Source organism: Rhincodon typus, chromosome 9 (genome assembly GCF_021869965.1).
Source record: "Rhincodon typus isolate 14 chromosome 9, sRhiTyp1.1, whole genome shotgun sequence".
NCBI classification, from domain to species: Eukaryota; Metazoa; Chordata; class Chondrichthyes; order Orectolobiformes; family Rhincodontidae; genus Rhincodon; species Rhincodon typus.
Window position 1 is genome coordinate 32,615,437 of NC_063340.1, and position 20,786 is coordinate 32,636,222.

A 20,786-nucleotide genomic window follows, 5' to 3' on the forward strand; every position below is an offset into this window, starting at 1 on the left:
TTAGCACCTCTCCTATCTCTTCGGACTCCACGCACAACTTCCCACTACTGTCCTTGACCGGCCCCAATCTTACTCTAGTCATGCTTTTATTCCTGACATACCTATAGAAAGCTTTAGGGTTTTCCTTGATCCTACCTGCTAAAGACTTCTCATGTCCCCTCCTGGCTCTTCTTAGCTCTCTCTTTAGGTCCTTCCTGGCTAACTTGTAACTCTCAAGCGCCCTAACTGAGCCTTCATGCCTCATCTCTACATAAGCCTCCTTCTTCCTCTTGACAAGAGATTCAACTTCTTTAGTAAACCACGGTTCCCTCGCTCGACCACTTCCTCCCTGCCTGACAGGTACATACCTCAAGGACACGCAGTAGCTGTTCCTTGAACAAGCTCCATATTTCAATTGTGCCCAGCCCCTGCAGTTTCCTTCTCCATCCTATGCATCCTAAATCTTGCCTCATCGCCTCATAATTGCCTTTCCCCCAGCTATAACTCTTGCCCTGCGTTATATACCGATCCCTTTGGACAGAAGAAATTCTTCCTCATCTCAGTCTTAATTTGCTGCCTCTTAATTCTGAGACCATGCCCTCTGCTCCTAGATTCTCCCATGACAGGAAACATCCTCTCAGCATTTTACCCTGTTAAGTCCCTTAAAAATCCTATACGTTTTAATGAGATCATCTGTCATTCTTTTAAACTCCAATGTGCAGAGTCCCAGCCTGTTTAGCCTTTTGCTCATAAGACAATCTCTCCGCACTAGGATCATTCTAGTGAAATTCTTTGAATTGCTTCCAATGAAATAATATCTTTCCTTAAACAAGGGAACCGAATTTGCTCACAATACTCCAGATCAGGCAAACTACCACCTGTATCAACCCTTATACCTGTACACTCGTATCAAGTAAGCTACCATGTGCAAATCCCACCTCTACCTTAGCCTCTCAACAATGAATAGTGTCAGCACTGGAGTTGATAGCTGCAAGAGTCAAGTCAATACACCATCACTATCGTTCTCATCCTCTACCTTCACCGACTATGAAATTTTGACTGATCACAAGCTGAAAAGAAGGGGTAAGGATTAGCTTGTGGACTTGTGACAGCCAATAGCGTCTGCAACCCCAGAGAGAGAAAAGATGAGGAAGATTATGGAAACACAACTCCTGCTTGATGTCCTCTTGAATTGCCCATGGCCACAGCATCAGTTCTGCTCTTTCCCATTGTGGATCAGGATGTTAAATTCTGCTGCTCCTCCCATCAATGGCAGGCTTTTGTTTTGTTTTATACATCAATTCCTCCTCAAAAGGAAAAGGGGAGTGCGTTAGTGAGAATGCTAGGAATTGTTTTGGAAATGTAACCGTCAAGACTGAATAGCTGTCAGTGTGCTGTGTAGACGTTTGAAATAATGCATAACCTGAGTGGGGGGGGAAGAGATGTGTGAAAGATATTAATATTACAGTGTTATTCTAATTGAAATGTACTTCAAGTTAGTGTGGAATTAGGGTGCTGCAAATTTGGCAAAAGTTCTAACATTGAATTAGATAATTCAATTATCAAACATCACCAAATGAAGCTGTAAGCTTCTACCCACATTCAGTATTTTAATTTATTGTGCAATGCATTCCTTGTCTAGTACCACAAGTTACCTGTATTCCAGGCTGCTCCCAAAATAATGGGACTGAGCCTCGTATCTGGATAAAGGAAGACACTGCATCATCCAAGTAAATTACCTGCAAAGCAGAAGAGAATGAAAAATACCAGATTAAAACTGAAAAATCCTTGATGCATGTGATAAGATCCCAAACTAGGTAGCAACAAAATTGAAATGTCAAGAAGATGCTGAAACTCAACACACCTTTGTTTTTGAAATGAATGTTAGATGTCCATCCCAATTTTAATATGCTTAAATTTTGAACCAATACTTTACAAATGCATTGAGGGGTGCTGTGAGAACAATGGGGAAGACAGGGTAATAGCAATCAGCCACAGCCTACATTGTTTTCCTATAGATCAGGCAGGTACCCTGCTTCTCCCAACTACACAATCATTCAAGTGTGGGGGTTTTCTTCTTGGGCAGTGTTCTTGATGAGAATTCAATACATGGCAAAGAAAAAAGGTGAAGAATTTAAAAATTGATAAATGTCCAAATAGCTTAATTGTTTCTCCTAGCATGTTTAAGACTTCCTCCTGATGCTAGTGTAACAACCTGAATAAATAATCCAGATTCACTTTATAGGCTGAATTTCTAAGTCCAAATTTTTACAAGATCCATCTCAAATCTTGGTTTGCATTTCATTTTTTTTTTGTTTAATCTACAGGTTTAGGATTCACTCCAGAACTAAATGAATCTTTAGAAAAATAGACATGTGATTCATAAGTTGAACCCTAACTCCCTGCTTGTTCTCTGCTGCAGTCTCTAATTTCCATTAAAGTCAGCTAGCAACCACAGGAAACTCTGTGCAAAACAGTTTGAAGCCATTATTTCAGGCCTTTATACCAGCTTCTGAAGTTATCTTTAAACAGAACAGGACAGGACAGCAAATAAAAACCAAAAGAACTGCAGATGCTGCAAATCAAACAAAAACAGAATTTGCTGGAAAAGGTCGGCAGGTCTAGCAACATCTGGCGCTATCTTCACCCAGCACTCTGCTCCAAAGCCAATAAAGTAAACAGCTTGTGAGGCCTTGGAGCTTTTTCTTTTTTGAAGTTGGAACAATAGAAGCAGCCTGACTGGTTGGGGTCAAGCTCCCACAGAACCAGGACTTTTGGTTTTAGTTTTTCAGTAGCAGTTGCTGTTGGGGTCTTAAAGCTGAATATGGAAGTGGTTTTTCCTCGATTATAGCTAAAAGCTGAGGGTTCTCTTTCTGCTGTTAGAATTACATGGGACACACTCTATTTTACTAAATTTGCCTTTGCCAAGGGTGCGCTTATGGGATGTTACTATATTAGATCAGTTACTGTTTATTACTTAAATAATCTATTAGAAAACCAAACAGATTAATAATGAAGTTATTCCAATTTCTTATTTTTTGTTGTCTGTTAACTATAGTCTAACAATATAGTGCGTGTTTTGTTTCAAGACTGATGGCATGGCCAAATCAGATTTCATCCAGAATGCTACACCAGCACTTGCCTTTAAAATAAGGAAACATTAGCGTCTAGGCTATCTTATTATATTTGAGGGGGTTTGGTCTGGTCCATAACAAAGGCTATTATACAAATGCAAGTCTTTATTATATCTTAAATACCTGTTCTGTTTCAACAAAGCTGGACACATGACCATCATCATCAGTTCCTCGTACGAAGAAACTGGTGCCAGCTCGCTCGCAGCTGAGCCTTGATATCAGGCAGGCCTTTGCCTTTTTTTCTGTAGCATAGGCTGTACGGATCTCTACTACACCACAGATCACCTTCAGCAGCCAATCAGAGCAGTTTACCTGGTGCTGCTTGAGATGAACATGTAGAGTGCGATTCCTGCAATTGGTTCACAGAGACAAACAACAAATAGAAATTGTCAGCAATTTCTAAGATGCTAAAAAAATCAGATTATTTCTCTACTCACTGCTCAGAGAAAAATTAGGCTTTTACCTTAAGTGTGGGAATCTTATGTGATGCTCATATTATCTTTCATAACACAGGAAACTAGGCATGTACTACATGGTATTGAAATAAATACCTGTTGAATTTTACAACTGGCTATTATATACAATTATTACATTCACAGACACAAATGTCTATGTTAGTTTCATACGTTTTGGTTACTGAGAGCAATATGCTTCCATTAGCATATCCTGTTCCAAGTGATCCAAGTTAAGATGGAGTATGTGATCTTTATATCATCGGGTCACATGTTATGACGTGAGTATCTCTTTAAAAGTACACCAATTTACTGAAGAACAGCATTCACAGCAACTTTTACTCATTTATCACATTATCAATAGTCAATTTCTGAAATTTAGCACTGAAATTTATTAAGTCTACTTCCAATCAAACATGAGTCAAAGCAGGAATTCCCAGCTTAATGCTCTCAATTTTCCTTCTGTTTCCAACAATCACTAGCAATACAAAATAAATGTTAATGTGAGTGAATCCTTTAGTGAGAGAATGTCATTGTATTTCAGAACCAGGAGGCAATGTTTTAAGATTAGGGGTCTCCCTTCTAGGACAGAGAGGAGATTTTCTCTCTTGCAGCGTCGTGCAACTTTGCAACTCTTCCTCAGAAGGTACACTGGCCAGATCATTGAATATTTTGAATACTGAGTTCAATGATTCCAGTTATATAGGGGAAATTGAGCATTATCAGGAACAGATGGAAATGTGGAATTCTAAAAATGTAAAGACTTTGCTGGTTCAACTCCCACTGTGCACTAAACGTCCAGTATCAAACATTCACTCCGGCTGTATATTACTCTGGTTGTGCCTTCTCCCAGCTGCTCATGCAAACTGTACTGATCCTTGGTCTGTCTTGGAAAATGTTGAAATTATTGTGACATAAAACTTCAAAAATCAAAAGCTAACAGTGGATATTTGCTAGGGTGTGCAGCACAAAAAAAGGTGTAACTTTTTAAGGTGTAACTCCACCTTTGATATAAAGCTGAATTAGGAAAAACAGAACACTTAAGGATTTACCTCAGACTCTGTCATGAAATTAATGTTACGAAAGTATCCATATAAAAAAAGATTGAAAACAATCTTTAACAGTTTTTAATTTACTGTCAAAACATAGGGCTCAATTTTGCAGCCGCCCGCTGGTGTACAAGAAGACATAAAGTGGGGGGCCAAGTTTCAGACAGCCAATTGAGGATCTTAAATGAAGAATTAATGATCATTCAAGGGTCTCATTCCACCTCTGTCCCTATTTTACACGCAGCAGGGGAAATGGACAAGGACGGTAGCCCAGCTGCATTCAGAGTGCGCTGTATTGGGAAAGAAGTGAGGAGATCTCTTTAGGGAAGTTCATTGCTCAGATACACCCATACCCAAGATTGCACTTCCCCTTTAACCTACTGCAAACTTCTCAAATCTTCATTGCTCCATTCTCCTCAGCCCTGCAAATGAATTTGAGAAGTTGGCACTAGGTTAAAGGGGAAGTGCAATCTTGGGTACGAGTGTATCTGAGCACGGTCCTCCCCCACACCCAACTTGCTGAGGTGTGCTGGCCAGGCCAGACCAAATTTCTATACATGTCTTTAAGGCCTGATTCCATCAGTCATCTTCCTCATGAACTAGTTGTAGTCGTAAGACTAGCCTCTGCTCAGTCCTGGCACTGCTACGACTACAGTATTGCTGGCCAATCAGATAGGCCAGCATGTCTCTAGCACAAGACTTCCTCCCAGATGAGGCCAGAAGTCCCACTCAAATAATTAAGGCTGCCCCCAATGTAACATTGTCACATAGCAGTAGGGTTTCAGGTGGGTAGACCAACGACTGACTTTTCAGTAAGGGGCCAGGGTTTATGGCACCCAATAAATTCAGCTGTTTGAACTTCCTGTCCTCTGTTGTCCAATGTTACAACTGTTACTTTTTTAAATATATTTTATATTTTTCCTGTCTAAATAAATAACATTTAGGCATTTACAGGAATTTACACTCTTGTGGTCTTCATGTTATATGACTAAAATTATACCTGGTAAAATTCTAACAGTCAACTACATAGACGCGTGTTCACTAGGTTAAAGCCAGGGTATGGCAGTATTGAGGCTTTATTACTGGACGAGCAATATATAGAGACCTGGATTAAAAACACAAACGCGTTAAAAATCCTACCACGAGAATCGAGTTAATAAAGCTGGATCTGTTTTTATAAAGTTAGTGTCAGTAATGGTGACCTTAAAATGGCCAATGACTATCAACAATCTTGTACACAAATGTTGTTTGGTAAGGGCTACCCTTATTGGGTCTGCCTTGAAACAAAAAAAATCATAATTTACACATAACATTATATATAGATGCAAGTGTGAGCCTGGCAAGGTTTTAAAACTGGTGTAGTAGGGAGACCTATTTAGTTTTTGTGCATGCAAGTTTGATAATTACACATGCCAAAAAAAACTCTCAAATATCACTGCCTTGCATGTAAGTGAGGAGAAAAGCAAATTAACTAAGCACACACATCATGTCTGTACCGGCTCCCAAAAGTGTTACCCAGCTGGTCCCATTCTCCAGCCCTCTCACTGCATCAGTTTCAAATATAGTATTCAGCTCTCTTTGAAACCTATGAAATTTGCCTCCACCACTCTCCCAGGCAGCGCATTCCAAATCCTAACAACTCCATGAGAAGTTTCTCCTCATCTCACTCCCAGCTCTCTTGTTGACAATCTTGAAATTTTGACTCCTTAGTTTTAGACATACCAACTGATGGAAACAGGATATCTTTCTTTACCCTGTCAATTTCAAACAGCACAATAAAGGTCAGCTCTTAATCTTCTCTGCTCCAAAGCAGAATAAGGCCAATCTCTAATCTTTCCTTGTATGTAAAATCCTTCATTCCTGGTATCATTCTAGTAAATCTACTTTGAACTATCTACAGGGCTTTAACATGCTTCCTTAAATCTGACAAACTCAGTCTTTGAGCACAGAATATAACTCAAGGTTTTCCTGACAAAGGGAACAAATCTTGTTAAGACTCATCAACAGATTAACCTCTTCCACTGATAAATAGATGGATCTTTAGACTCAACATAGAAAACAGAGCTCTTTGGTATAGTGGTAGTATATTTTGAGTTATGGGACCCAGGTTTAAGTCCCTCCTGCTCTAGGAGTGTGGAACACCATCTCTAAGCAGATTGATCAGACAATATCGAGAAAGGAAGTTAGAAAATAGTTAGACCGAGCGATGTAAGGCATTGAACTAATGTTTCAGTCTCTTTGGAGGTGTTGATTTAAATCTCACTGCTGATATTCAAACTCTTTGGCCTAGCAAGCTCTGTTGCATTTACACGTGGAAGTTGCCCCAATGCAAAAGCAGACCAAAACATCATCCTACGTGATAATGCACCCCAGCAAATTAAAATTATCATCTTTGATACTATTGTGATTTGATTTTAATAGGTTTCTGTTCTATCTATCTCTGACATTTCCATTGACCATTTAATTATATTTTTATTAGAGAGCACCATGGGGGGCTGTTTAACCTCACCGAAGTTCTGTTTAAAAGATTAGGAAGAAGAATTAACCTGTTAAAAGTTCTTGTTAGTTTAAAAGAGCAGAAAGGAGGACTGATGGCAGCACACAACCCCAGCCACAAGCCACCAGTGGTCAGTAATGTAACATTCAACTGAGTTAACAAGGTGTAGAGCTGGATGAACACACCAGGCCAAGCAGCATCAGAGGAGCAGGAAAGCTGACGTTTCGGGTCTGGACCCTTCACCTCCCCCCCGCCAACGCCATTCAACTGAGTGGTACTTTATCAAATGCCTTTGGAATAGACTTTTTATGATTTGAATTTTCATTTCAGATCTCTTTTTGTCTTCATTCTTCACTTGTTCCATTTTGTCATTCACTATTTATTGATAATGAACTTTATCTATGATACTTATTTTGGTTTCAATTTTATCCTTGCCTCCCTATCCATCCATTGCATATCAGTTTTAATCAGTTTCAAATTTACTAATTGCTCCTGACCCAAATTGATTGCTTCTTTAAATTGCCTAATTTTATTCTACCTCTCAATAGTTTTCATGGTTTACTTTCCTTAGCTCCAGCCTTGTTCTTTCATAGTTGTTGAAAAATTGACACATAACTAGAATTCATTGTTATCTCCTCTAAGTCTGTGCAAAAATGTCAGGTCTATACTTGATACCTTCAAGGTGTATTTCATCATTATCCAAATGTTGTATCATTAGTATATGACTGAATATTCATGTCCATGTCAAAGATTCCCATGTTTTTCTCTGCACGTTTTCAGTTTTTATTTGCAATATCTAGATTTCTGAGTTCTTCACTCATCTATGCCTTTGCGATACAGTACACAGCTCACATTATTTATCCCAAGTCCAGATAAAATGAAGGCTTGCAATTTGCCATGTTAAATATTGCTGGCCACAGAAATGGAAGTGAAAAGACATTAATTCAATTCAAATCTCCTTAGATGACAATAAGATGAACAACACCAAATCCTGCAGCAACTGGCATTCACAGTGCCTTGAAGTGCTATCTGCTGAAATTTACAATGGCCAAATAGTTTACTTCTGCCCTGCATCTTACAAACCATGTCTCAAAATGGAAACGTGGCAGAAATCAAGATGAAAACCTTCTCCATTGACACATTGAGCATTAGTGAATATTTATTGGCCAAGAGCTAGCTTGATAATTTTGCACTGGGAAAGAAAAGTATAAACTGTTCAGGAACAGCAACATATTCACAAAGGAAGTACTGCACTCATCCATGATTAGGCTGCTCAACATGCACTTTTGGATAGGAACTCAGTTAAAATTTGGAGAGGCAAAGTTCGATAAGGGATAGTCAGCATACCTTTGTCAGAGGTTGAATTTTGAGAAAGTTGACTAGGTGTATAGACAAGGGTAGTGCAGTTAATAAAGTCTATATGGATTTCAGTAAAGCCTTTGACAAGGGCCTACATGTGACACTGATAAAGAAGGTAAAAGCACATGGGATCCAGGGTAACTTGACAAGTTAGATCTACAATTGGCTTAGTGGTAAGGGATAGAGTGTGGTGGGAGACAACAGCTTGTGACTGTATATCAAGAGTGATGTGGCATACCACATGTGTTAGTGCTGGGTCTGTTATTGTCTAAGATATATATAAACAATGTGGAAGAAAACATTGGTAGGGGGGCTGGTGGTAGTGGTGGTGATAAGCAAGTTTGCACATGACACAAAGACTGACCAGGGGGTTGACAGTAAGAAAGAAGGTTTTGGGTTCTAAGAAGATATAAGCCGATTTGTCAGATAGGATGATCAGTGGCAGATAGAATTTAACCCTGACAAATATGAGGTGACGCACTTTGGAAGGAGGAACAAGATAAGGGAGTACTCAATGAATGGAAGAACACCAGGAAGCTCAGAGGAATCTCATTGCTTCTCCACAGATCTCAAGAAGGCAGCAGGACAGATTAATAGAATAGTTATGGTGCATATGGGACACTGGCCTTTAATCAGTTGTAGCAGAGATTCTAACAGCAGGGAGTTTATGTTGGAGCTGGACAAAAAAAAACTTTTAGGCCACAGCTCAAGTATGGTGTGCACTTCTGGTCATCACACGATGGGAAGGATGTGACTGCACTGGAGAGGGGGAACAGGAGATTCACCAGGATGTTATCCGGGCGAGAGAACTTTAGCTATGAAGAGAGGGTGAATAAGATCAGGTTGGACTCTTTACAGCAGAAAAAGCTGAGAGGGGACCTGGCTGAGGGGTGTGTAGAGACTGGTGAATAGAAAGCAGCTGTTCCCACTAGTTGAAGGGTCAATAACAAGATGAACTTTAAAAAAAAAAAAAAAAGGTGAAAGGCGGGAGGTTTAGAGGGAACTTGAATATATTTTCACTTCAGAGGGTGGAGGGATGTGGAATGCACTCTCTCAGTGGGTAGTTAAGGCAGAAAACCTCAACTTTTCCAAGTACTTGTACTTGAAGTGACATAACGTTCCAGGTTATGAGCCTAGTTTAGAAAAGTGGGACTTTGTAGTATATATTTTTTGTGGACCATGCTTGACAGACAAAAGAGCGTCCTTTGTACCACATGATTCTAATTGCTAGGGATATAGAGTAATGTAATTGCAGTAACTGTTTTGATATTCATCTGCAAGTTTGAGAGTGAGTGCAACTGCATAAATCATTTGAGGTATTGTGACTCAGACATTTGCATATAAAATAATCAATTGAATTATATAGTATGGAAGAGGCCCTTCAGCCATCAAATCTGTACCCACTATACATGTAAAATATGTGCTAGTTTTCTAGTTAGGTAAACTCCAAGAAGAGAATTCTATTCATCAAAGCAGATTTTGAAATGATTAAGCAAAACAAAGAATATTAATGATGTTGAATTTCAATGATTCATAAAAGCATTAAACATGGTTGGCAGAAATTCATCACAGCAGGTTTTTGGAAGAGATCCGTGTACCTGGAAAAGTCACCATCAAGATGTCGTATCAATGCTGACTGGTTTCATTTAACAAATTGGTGTCCACTAGATTCCTGATGAGACACTTACCCAACATCAAATGGTATTGCATGAATCAGTAAAGACCCTAGAGCAACTACTCCTTTTTAAACACATCATAGACCAGTGTCAGTACTCATGTTGATGCAACAAATGTACACCTTTGGTGGATGTGGATTATGTAATGTACTTTCTTACGGAACAGGAAGGAGAACACTTATATGGAAAATATAAATTTTAGATCTACTTTTAGAATTCAACAAGTAGGAATCAGTTAGATACATGTCTGACTTGATCGTAAGGCCTAACTATTCAGTTTTGTAGTTTATTGTTATTATCTTTCAAACTACATTTAGCATTTATGAAAGTTAGGCAAAGGACCCTAGAATCTAACAGCACAGAATAGATGTTCTGATGTATGTGCTTCTATCAGTCTGTCCACAGCCTTGTTGTCACATTTCATCTTCAGTTCACCTTCCAAATTCACCACCAAGATGTCCTAATTCCATCCCCCATATATCACCTCACTTCACCCCTATCTCAGCTGAACTCCTACTGAAATCTTCAGCTATGCCTCCGTTACTTAAAGACTCAACTACTTCAATACATTCCTGGTTGGTGTCTCACATTCAACCCTTTGTAAATTCAAACTTCTGCTACCACCAAGTCCCATTCCCTTCTCACTCCTAAGCTTGCTGATTTACATTGTCACCTGACTTTTAAAAATTTCATCTTTACTTTCAACACATACCCCCCATACCCACCCCTTGACTTCACTCCTCCCTGTTTACATAATCGTCCTAGACCTGTTGTATTATATTTCACAATCGATATGTAACAGACAAGCTCATGATATCACCACTGCACATGGGAGGTAAATAAGTATAAAAAGATCTCATCATCCATCTTACTTTAGACCACCCGAGACATGAATCATGCTTCCAGTAAAGTGTCTTTACTATAACCAAACAGCTTAGTTTTAGCTCTACCATGAATGTAATTAGTTGTAACAAATGCCTGTTGGATTCTTCAATACCACCTTATTCATGCCTACTTTCTTCTATTATGGGAAGTAGCATAAGCAATGCTGCATTAGGTAAAACACTCTCCAGGAGAAAAACTCATACCAAGTCCCACAGACTGAATAATATCTGCACTCCAATTCTAGCCTCTGGAAACAACCCCAATTTTTAATTGCTCCACCATGAAATATCATGCCATTAGTTGCCCAAGTTCCAAGCTCTGGAATTTCCTTATAACATTTCTCCATCTTGTTACCTCATTTTTTCCCCTCTAAGACACTTTTTAAAATCTACCTGTTTGACCAAACGTTTGGACATCCAAAATGGATACAAGCTTTGTTACACTGATACCATGACTGGTGACTGATTGACAGCTTTGTGACAAGGTAAGAGGGAAAATGTACAGCAATGAGAATGTTGAATGACTGTTTATTTTTGGCCGTTGACTTGTGACTACGGCACTGCCATGGTTCACAGCTCCTTCATCAGGTCATTAACCACACCTAGTGAACTGGTCTGACTCCACTAAAACTGAGGGAGTTTGAAATGTTCAACCCTGCAATACAGCCAACAACGGCAGAAGTGCGGTGAGCAGGATGGTTCCCAAATTTTTAACCTATGCTAGCAAAAGTTACCAGAAACTAGAATGGGAGAGGGAATCCTGGGTGTGGGTCACACCTATTATCTTAAAAGCCTCCTGACTCAGCAGAAAACCAAACCTACGTGTGAGGAATAGAGTCGGTGGGGCTTTCTGGTTTAATTGCTCATTCCACATTCCATGTAAGTTTTACCAGGAAGCTAAAGGGAGCAGGGGTCATCAGTATTTTTGGTAACTTGTCAGTCTTTGATAACATTAAATCAATTAAAACATTGATCTAACCAGAAAAAACGGATTCCTGCCTCATGGTCTTTTGCATACAACTTCTGTGCACAGAGACTGAGATCAAAAGTCGAACCAGAAGTCGATGAAAAATAAAACATTCCGGAGTTCAGCAGTTTTCTTAAGGCAGTGACTCGCTCTTCATCTGCTGTTTCTTCTTGAAGTGGAACAAAATCTGTTGTGGTAATCTTACATACATCAGCGTCACGGATCCTGCCTACAGATATACAACCCGTTACCAGAACCAGAAAGCAGAGTCTTGAGTCACCTGGAAATGAAAAGCATAGAATTAAAACTCTTTGCATTTGGTTAGAAAAAGAATAAAAGAGAATTTTCAGGAGTCTGCAATAAGAAACTAGGCCCTGTCAAAAGATGATCACTGAGAAAAACCATAAATCAAGGCAGAGACATGCATGAGAATTTTTTTAAAAAGTTATTTTCTAGTTTTAAATGCGATGTATAGAATTATAGTTTGATTATAACACATCAGGATGTTGTGTTACTCTCTCTGCAACAGCAATACACTTCTTTCCTTGTTCCACTTCACTCCCACCACGGTTCTTACCCTACAGCCTTGGAACATTTTTCTTTTGCTTCAGATAATCATCCAATTCCATGCTAACGGCCTAAATTGCATCTGCCTTCACTAGATTCTTAAGCAGCACATTCCAGAATCTAATCATGCTGCATAAAATTACTTCTCTTGTCACTTGCGGCTTTCACTAAACACTCAAATCACTGTCATGGTCTCAATCCTTCTGTAAAAGGAATAGCTGTTTCCTACCTGCTGTATCAGGACCTTTCACGATTTTGAAAAAAATTGACAAATCACCTCCTAATCTTTTCTTCTCCAAGGACAACAGTCCCAAAGTTTCTGATTCATCTCATTGCTATAATATTTGAATGGTTTCAGAAATAAAGTATGTTACTTTTACATCCTCTCCAATACATTTACATCCTTCCTAAACTGCAGCATGCCCAGAATGGAACATGACATTTGAGGCGAGGTTACACCACTGTTGTTTAAAGATATGCTAGAATTTTCTTTTTTGCGCTTCATGTCTTGTTATACAGTCCAGGATCCCATAATAGTTTATCAATTTAACCTGCCAGCGTGATCGGTGCATAAATAGCCCAGATTCCTCTATTCCTGCAGCCCCTTTAGAAGGGGGCTGATAATTTTATCATGCTTCTCTTCATTCTTCCTACCAAAATAAATCAACTCTCAATTTTCTACTGAAATTTCATCTCCAACTTGTTCACCCATTCCACCAGCCTGTGTATGCCTTCTTGAAGTTTACCATTATCCTCCTCAAAGTTTAGTAATTCCAGGTTTAGCAACATCTACAAATTTTGCAATTGTGGCTTAGGCACCGAAGTCTAACTTGTTAATATAGAACAAGAAAAGCTGTGGTCCTAGGATCGATCCAGGGAACCCACAATATATTTTTCTTCAGTCTGAGAAACAACCATTCACCTCAACTCTCTGTCACTCAGTCAATTCCTTATTTATGCTTTCAGTAACCCTTTCATTCTAGGGGCTGCAACTTTGCTAATATGCTTTTTATGTAGCACTTGTCAAAACCATTTGGAAGTCTTTGTGCTTCACATTAATTACATTATCATCAGCAAATTTCTTAGTTACCTCAACAAAAATCTCAACCAAGTTAAATACAGTTTACCTTTAACCCATCCATGCTGGCTATCCTTAACCAATCCACATTTGTCCAAGTGACTGATTCAAGACATTGTTTTTGAAAAGCTTTCCCACCATTAAAGTTAAGTTGATTGGCCTATATTTGCTGGGTTTATCCTTACACGCACTATTGAACGGTGGGGTTAAATTTGCAATTCTCCAGTGCTATGGGAGCATCCATGTATCTAAGAAGGATTGAAAGATTATGGTCAGTGTCTCAAGTGTGGAAGCAGGCCATTTGGCCCATCAGGTCCACACCGACCCTTAGAAGAACATCCCACCCAGACCCGCTCCCCACCCACCCTGTCAAAGGGCCCAAACATACAATGTTAACAAAGTGTTGGAGAAACTCAACAGGTCTGGCAGCATCTGCGGCGATAGAAACAGCAGTATAGTTGAGTCTATTGAGACACCAAAAAAAAGTTACAGATGCTGCAAGACCTGCTGAGTTTCTGTTTGTATTTCAGATCTCCAGCAGCTCGTTGCTTTTATTATTGCAATATTAACTTGTTGGCCAACAACACAGATGCTAACTGACTGAATAGAACTTTCCAGCATTTATGTTTTTGTTTTATAATCCTTATCACAGTTTATTTTTCTTCTTGTTTCAACTCAATTATGGTGGGTAACATCCCAGAAAGTGTAACATTGATGAATTGCAGGTATAGTTTGCCACAAGGCTTAGCAATATAGTTGCAAACTGGGGAGTCCATTCAAATAAGAGGAGGACTAGAAACTTAAAAAGTCCAAACTACGATTTAGTCAGAAGGACAAGAAAAAAGAAGAGACCTGGAAACATTGAATTAAGTACTGTTTCAGTCATGGAAAGAGAAAATCTGCTTATGAATTCAAAGACAGAATCATTTTGGTTACAAATAAGGAGCAGTGCACAAGTCAGTCTGCTGCTAGCTCTACATCATACACCATGAAATTAACAGGAAGGGAAAACAGAAATGTATCAGCATTCAAACTTCAGAAAAATGCAAGAACAAGAGTGCTAATGTAGAAATCAATTATCCCAATTTGAACTGGAGCAAAAGTAATATGGGGAAAAAAAAAAGACATTCTGAAAACATGTACAGGAGAAATTTCTTGAATATTGTTTTTACTGCTCAATCTAAAAGGTGACACATCTTGAATCTAGTAGGATTAGTAGAACATGCCTCAACAGGATATCATTTTTGAGAAACAGCCATCCAAATATCCGGTCCAGAGTTGTAATGAAAAAGAACAAAGCAATAATCGAAGTTGACAATGGTAAATTAGAAGAGAGTTAATTTCAGAGAGTTGGAAAGGGATCTAGCCAAGGCAGTTTGGAATTAAAAACTGGCAAGTAAAACAGTAAATTAGCAGAAGAAAGCCTCCTGAGATGATGATGATGATGATGATGATGATGATGATGATGGTACTGACGGACACATCTGTGAAGGAAACGGACAGACACTCAAAGTTAGTGCAATTTGGGCGATTAAAGGTGTTGAGATTGACATGAAAAAGCTGGCTCTGACAAAGAAGTGGTTTGATATACCAAAGAGAATCAAGCAGAATAGGATAAAAGGAAACAGTATGAGAACAGATAACTGGTTTACAGAGATGTATTCCTATGGAGAATATAATAAGAGAATAGTCAAAGGAAAGGCGAGTCCAAATGGAGACCAACAAAAATAAAAATTCTTGTTGTGGGGGCTGAGGGACTACCCAGGTCAAACATGGGCAAGGAAGCTCCCTGCAGATTACCACCACCATATCACCCCCTCAGCACTCCTGGGTGCAGAATGTACTCTGGTTGGGGGAGTTTAATGTCCATCACTAAGAGTGGCTTAGTTGCATCGCCACTGACTGAGCTAGTTGGGTTCTAAAGGACATAGCTGCAAAACTAGGTCTGCAGTAGAAAATCAAGAGGGAAAAGCATACATGACCTCATGTTCATCAATCCGTCTGTCCATACATCTGTCCATCACAGTACTGGTAAGACCACAGCACTGTCCTTGCAGAAGGCCCGTCTTCAAATTCAAAAATACCCTCCATTGTGTTGTGTGGCATTGTGCTAAATGGGATAGACTTTGAACTGATCTAGCAATTCAAAAACGGGAATCTACAAGGCACTGTGGGCCATCAGCACCAGCAGAATCATACTCAAAAACACTTGTAACCCTCATTACACAGCATATCCCTCACTCTATGATTACCAACAACTCAGAAGTTCAATCCTGGTTCAATGAAGAATGCAGGAGGGCATGCCAGGATCAGTACCAGATGCACCCACAAATCAGGCATCAACCTGGTGAAACAACACCACAGGATTACTGCACAAATTGTATCAAGTGATAGACAGTCATAGTTCTACAACCATCAGATCTGATCTAAGCTATACTATCCTGCCAGATCTAGCCGTGAATGGTGGACAATCAAATGACTTGAGAGTACACTACACAAAATATCCCCTTCATCAATAATATGGAAGCACAGCACATTGGTACAAATAGAAGGCTGAAATTAGCAATAATCTTTAGCTAGAAGTGCTGAGTGGATGATCCAACTCAGCCTGCCCTAACATAGAACATAGAACAGTACAGCACAGTATAGGCCCTTCAGCACACGATGTTGTGCCGAACTTTTATCCTAAACCTAAGGTCTATCTAACCTTCACCCCTACCTTATACTATCATCCATATACCTGTCTAATAGCCGCTTAAATGCCCCTAATGAGGCCGACTCCACTACCCTCTCCGGCAATGCATTCTACGCCCCTACCACTCTGAGTAAAGAACCTACCTCTGACGTCTCCCTTATATCTACCTCCACTCACTTTAAAACTATGAGCTGTGGACACGATCTAGATGGACTTCAGTAAGGCATTCGACAAGGTTTCTCACAGTAGACTGGTTAGCAAGGTTAGATCACAAAGAATACATAACTAGCCATTTGGATACAGAATGGCTCAAAATGTGGTGGTGAAGGGTTGCTTTTCACACAGGAGGCCTGCAAGCAGCGGTGTGCCACAAGGATCAGTGTTGGGTCCACTGTTTTTCCAAATCATTTATATAAATGATGTGGACATAGAGGTTTGGTTAGTAAGTTTGCAGATGACACCAAAATTGAAGGTGTAGTGGACAACAAAGTAGGCTACCTCAGAATACAATAGGATCTTGATCAGATGGGCCAGTAGGCCAAGGAGTGGTAGATGGAGTTTAACTTGAATAAATGTGAGGTGCTGCATTTTGGAAAGGCAAATCAGTGCAGGACTTAGGCACTTAATGGTGAGGTCTTGGAGAGTGTTGCTGAACAAAGAGACCTTGGAATGCAGGTTCACAGTTCCTTCAAAGTGGAGTTGCAGATACACGAGATAGTAAAGGTGTTTGGTATGCTTTCCTTTATTGGACAGTGCATTAAATATAGGAATTGAGAGGTCATGTTGCGACTGTACTGGACACGGTTTAGACTATTTTTGGAATACTGTGTACAATTCTGCTAACCCTGCTTTCGAAGGGCTCTGAAAAGATTGACAACGATGTTGCCAGAGTTGGAGGGCTTGAGTTAAAGGGAGAGGCTGAATAGGCTGGGGCTACTTTCCCTGGAGCGTCGAAGGCTGAGCAGGGACGTTGTAGAGGTTCGTAAAATCACAAGGGGCATGGATGAGGTAAATGGACAAGGTCTTTTCCCCGGTGTGGGGAAGTCCAAAACTAGAGGGCATAGGTTTAAGGTGAGATGGGAAAAGATTTAAAAGGGATACAAGGGGCAACGTTTTCATGTAGAGTATGGGGTGTGTATGGAATGAGCTGTCAGAGGAAGTGGAGGAGGCTGGTACAATTACAACATTTAAAAGGCATCTGGATAGGTATATGAATAGGAAGGGTTTTGAGGGATGAGTCAAATGCTGGCAAATGGGGCTAGATTTATTTAGGATACCTGGTCAGCACAGAAAAGTTGGACCGAAGGGTCTGTTTCTGTGCTGTACATCTCTATGACTCTAGATGCTCTTTATTGTTTTTCCCAGTTATTAGCACGTAATCCAGATATATGGCGGCCTAGGGTAGACCTTGTAAAAATGTTCTCCATCATCTGCTGGAAAATGACAGAGACTGATGATACCCTAAAAGGCATTCTGGTATATTGATACAAACCCTTATAGGCATAAATTGTAGCATACTTCTGGAAATCTTCATCTAATCGCAGTTGCAGATATGCATGGCTCATATCCAACTCCTAGAGTGTGAATAGAACCCCTGACACTCCTGTTTATATCTGTCACCCAGGACTCCCTGATTGGGCCAGGTTAACAACCCCAATGAGGGAACTCATTCTATGAGATCTACCTGGCTGATCTCAGTCCAATAACTACATGTTTCAACCCTGTCCTTTAAGTTCCTCACAACATTTAATAAGTTTTATAATGGGAAATGGAACAAAGTTATAAAAATACCACCAACAGAATCATGACCAATAGAATCTAGTTTCTAATGAGGTAGCTGCTAGAAAGGCAAAAATTTTAGTTGAACCATACAAGTCCTGAACTTCCAGTCAAGATGGCAGCGGAGTAGAATGCTCTAATCAGAGGTCCTTCACTCCTTCTGTTTATTTCCCTATTTCCTTGTCTTTCTCTCCTCCCTCCCCAACCCCCGTCTTGGTGTTCACCTCCTCCACGGCAGCTCTCGGTCTAGTCTCTCGGTGCCTCCCAGTTCAATCTCTAGCTGGCACCCTGCCATGGCTCCTGGCCTAGTCTTTCGGCGGCTGCCAGCCTGGTCTCTCAGCAGTATGTCAGCTAGTCTCTGCTCGGCATGCAAATGGATCCTGCCCGGGCATGTTTTCGTGGCACCAAGGGAGATCAAAGAGATGGCAGTTTCAACAGCAGCAATGGTATCTGCGATGGCGGCAACATCAAGAACAGACAGCTGAGGTCGCCCGGACAGCGAGATAAGAGGAGCACTCAGACTTTAACTTTTCACTTACTCCTTCATTCTCCTATTTTAAACTAAGAAAGGGTTTAATATTAACTTATTTCTTTATTTTTCTACTACTCTATATAATAATGCTCAACTTTTTAAACTCTCACTTCTCTCACTACTTTGTATCTAAGTTTTTGTACCTAGGTAGTTAGGTACCTAAGATGACACCATGTGCGGCGACATTATGCACTTTTCACTGTACTCCTGTATGTCTTTACAAGTACATGTGACAATAAAATCTAAAATCTCAAAGAAATCTTCGAACTGCCTCAAGGAACAGGATGGTGCATGGTCTTAATGCCTATCATATTTATAGATGTCTTGTTTGTCAGTATAACACAACTCACACTCCTTGGTGTACTTAGAACACATTAAATTTAAACACATGTTCCTAGAACAGATTCAAATTACCAATTAGAATTGTCCAGTCCATGTAAATTGTAATTCCTAGGATGTAGTTATGTTACAATCTCCTCTTATTTCTCAATGAATTTTCCTGTTCGATACTATAATCACCGTTAGGAGCCTTTAAACTGCTTGTAGCAGTGCTTTTTTTAAATTTCTACCCCATGTTATCGCTATCTCCAGCCATACCAATGTTACTTTCTGAAATTAAAAACCCAAGTCCTACCACACAGTCTCTACGTTATTTCATTATTAGGGCTATCCTTCCTCCTTTGTTTTGTCTGTCTTTCTGAAATGTCTAAAACACTAATATTTATTTCCTAACCTTGGTCACCAGGGAACCACATCTTTCTCATGGTGATTAGATCAAACTCACTTATCTATATTTGTGTCATTAATCCATTTACCTTGTTATGAATGCTTTGTACATTCAAATAAAGTTCATTTAATGTTACTTTTTATAGCATTGCTCCCTAATTTGACCTGACATGGATGTCCTTTATTGTTCAATGCTCTGCCCCTTCTTGTCACACTTTGCTCATCTTCACCAAAATTGTTTCACTAGCCTCAACATTTCTCTTTAGATTCATAAGTTTCCCTTCACCAACAGCTAACTGATTTTGAGGAACAAAGGGAATAAGTATATATAGGAACAGGGCAGGTGTTGAAGAAAAGACATCAGCCATGATCTTATTGAAAGGAAGATCATGATCAAGAGTTGTGGTCAACTCATTCTGCTTCATTTGAAAAGGAGCAATGTGCAGTAATGAGGGGAGTGGGCTGGGTAGTGTCAGGACATAATTTCCTCCTTACGAAGAGTGCCAACCAACATGGACACAAGTTGAATTATGTTCTGTGCTCTAACAATTCCTTGATTCTGTTTCTTATATTCTCTATTGTGATTTGAAAGGTTTTATAGTCTACAATTACCTTTTTGATACTTTATGTGCCAATTCTGGCATTTCTTCCTATATACAGTGCTTGAAAATAATGTTCAAATATTCAAGAATTTCTTCATCTTCTCATGTTACAGAGTGGATGTATGTGTGTTAGGGCAGATGCATGGTTAGAAACTCAACTTGGAATCCAATAGGATGGAAGTTGTGAACAATCTGGTCCAACAGGCAACAGGAACAATGGCAGAATTACTGTCTATAGTAGAAAATTTGTAGTGGGGCTGAACACAATGGTTTTGATGTTTAACTGAAAAGGAACTGCAATTCATCCAAGGCCTGATATCAGCTAAGATGATAGCTAACACTTGAGCAGCAGAAAGGTGAACAGAGTTGCTGATGAAGTAGAGCAGAGTATAATCAATGCATCAGTGGGAATTTATCACAAGTCAGATGATGTCAAAGGACAACGTGGAAATCAGAAAGCAGAAAGGCTCAAGGTTAATCCTTTGGATACCACAGAGATAACAAAGTGACAGAATAGGAGAACCAGGACCGTAGATACACTGGTTCATATTAAATCAGCAAGAATGAAACTAGATAAGGCAGTCTCACCAAGTTTGGGAACATCAGTGACACAGGAAAAGGACTGTGTGGCAAATCCTGTCAAAAGTACAGCATTGTCACAGTCACAGAAGATGCTGTGTGTCACTTCGATTAGAGCTGGTGCATTGGTTTGATAGGGTGGAAACCTTTTGAAAGGTTTGAACATCAAATTACTTGTAAAGGTGGGCATAGATTAGGGAGCAACACCTGTTCAAGGTCTTTAAAGATGAA

The 20,786-nt window shown here is 39.7% G+C and overlaps 1 protein-coding gene across 6 annotated transcripts in view; it reads right to left on the reverse strand.

Moving 5' to 3' along the window:
- The window catches only part of LOC109927188 (synaptojanin-2-like), a 182,334-nt gene that overhangs the window by 130,047 nt on the left and 31,501 nt on the right, over positions 1-20,786 (reverse strand). For all 6 annotated transcript variants that reach the window (XM_048601190.1, XM_048601187.1, XM_048601189.1 and 3 more), the window contains 3 exons: positions 12,010-12,277; positions 3,237-3,462; positions 1,635-1,718 (listed from right to left, as the gene is read on the reverse strand). In XM_048601190.1, the coding sequence (XP_048457147.1) occupies positions 1,635-1,718; positions 3,237-3,462; positions 12,010-12,277 (578 nt within the window). The remainder of the gene's footprint in view (positions 1-1,634; positions 1,719-3,236; positions 3,463-12,009; positions 12,278-20,786) is intronic.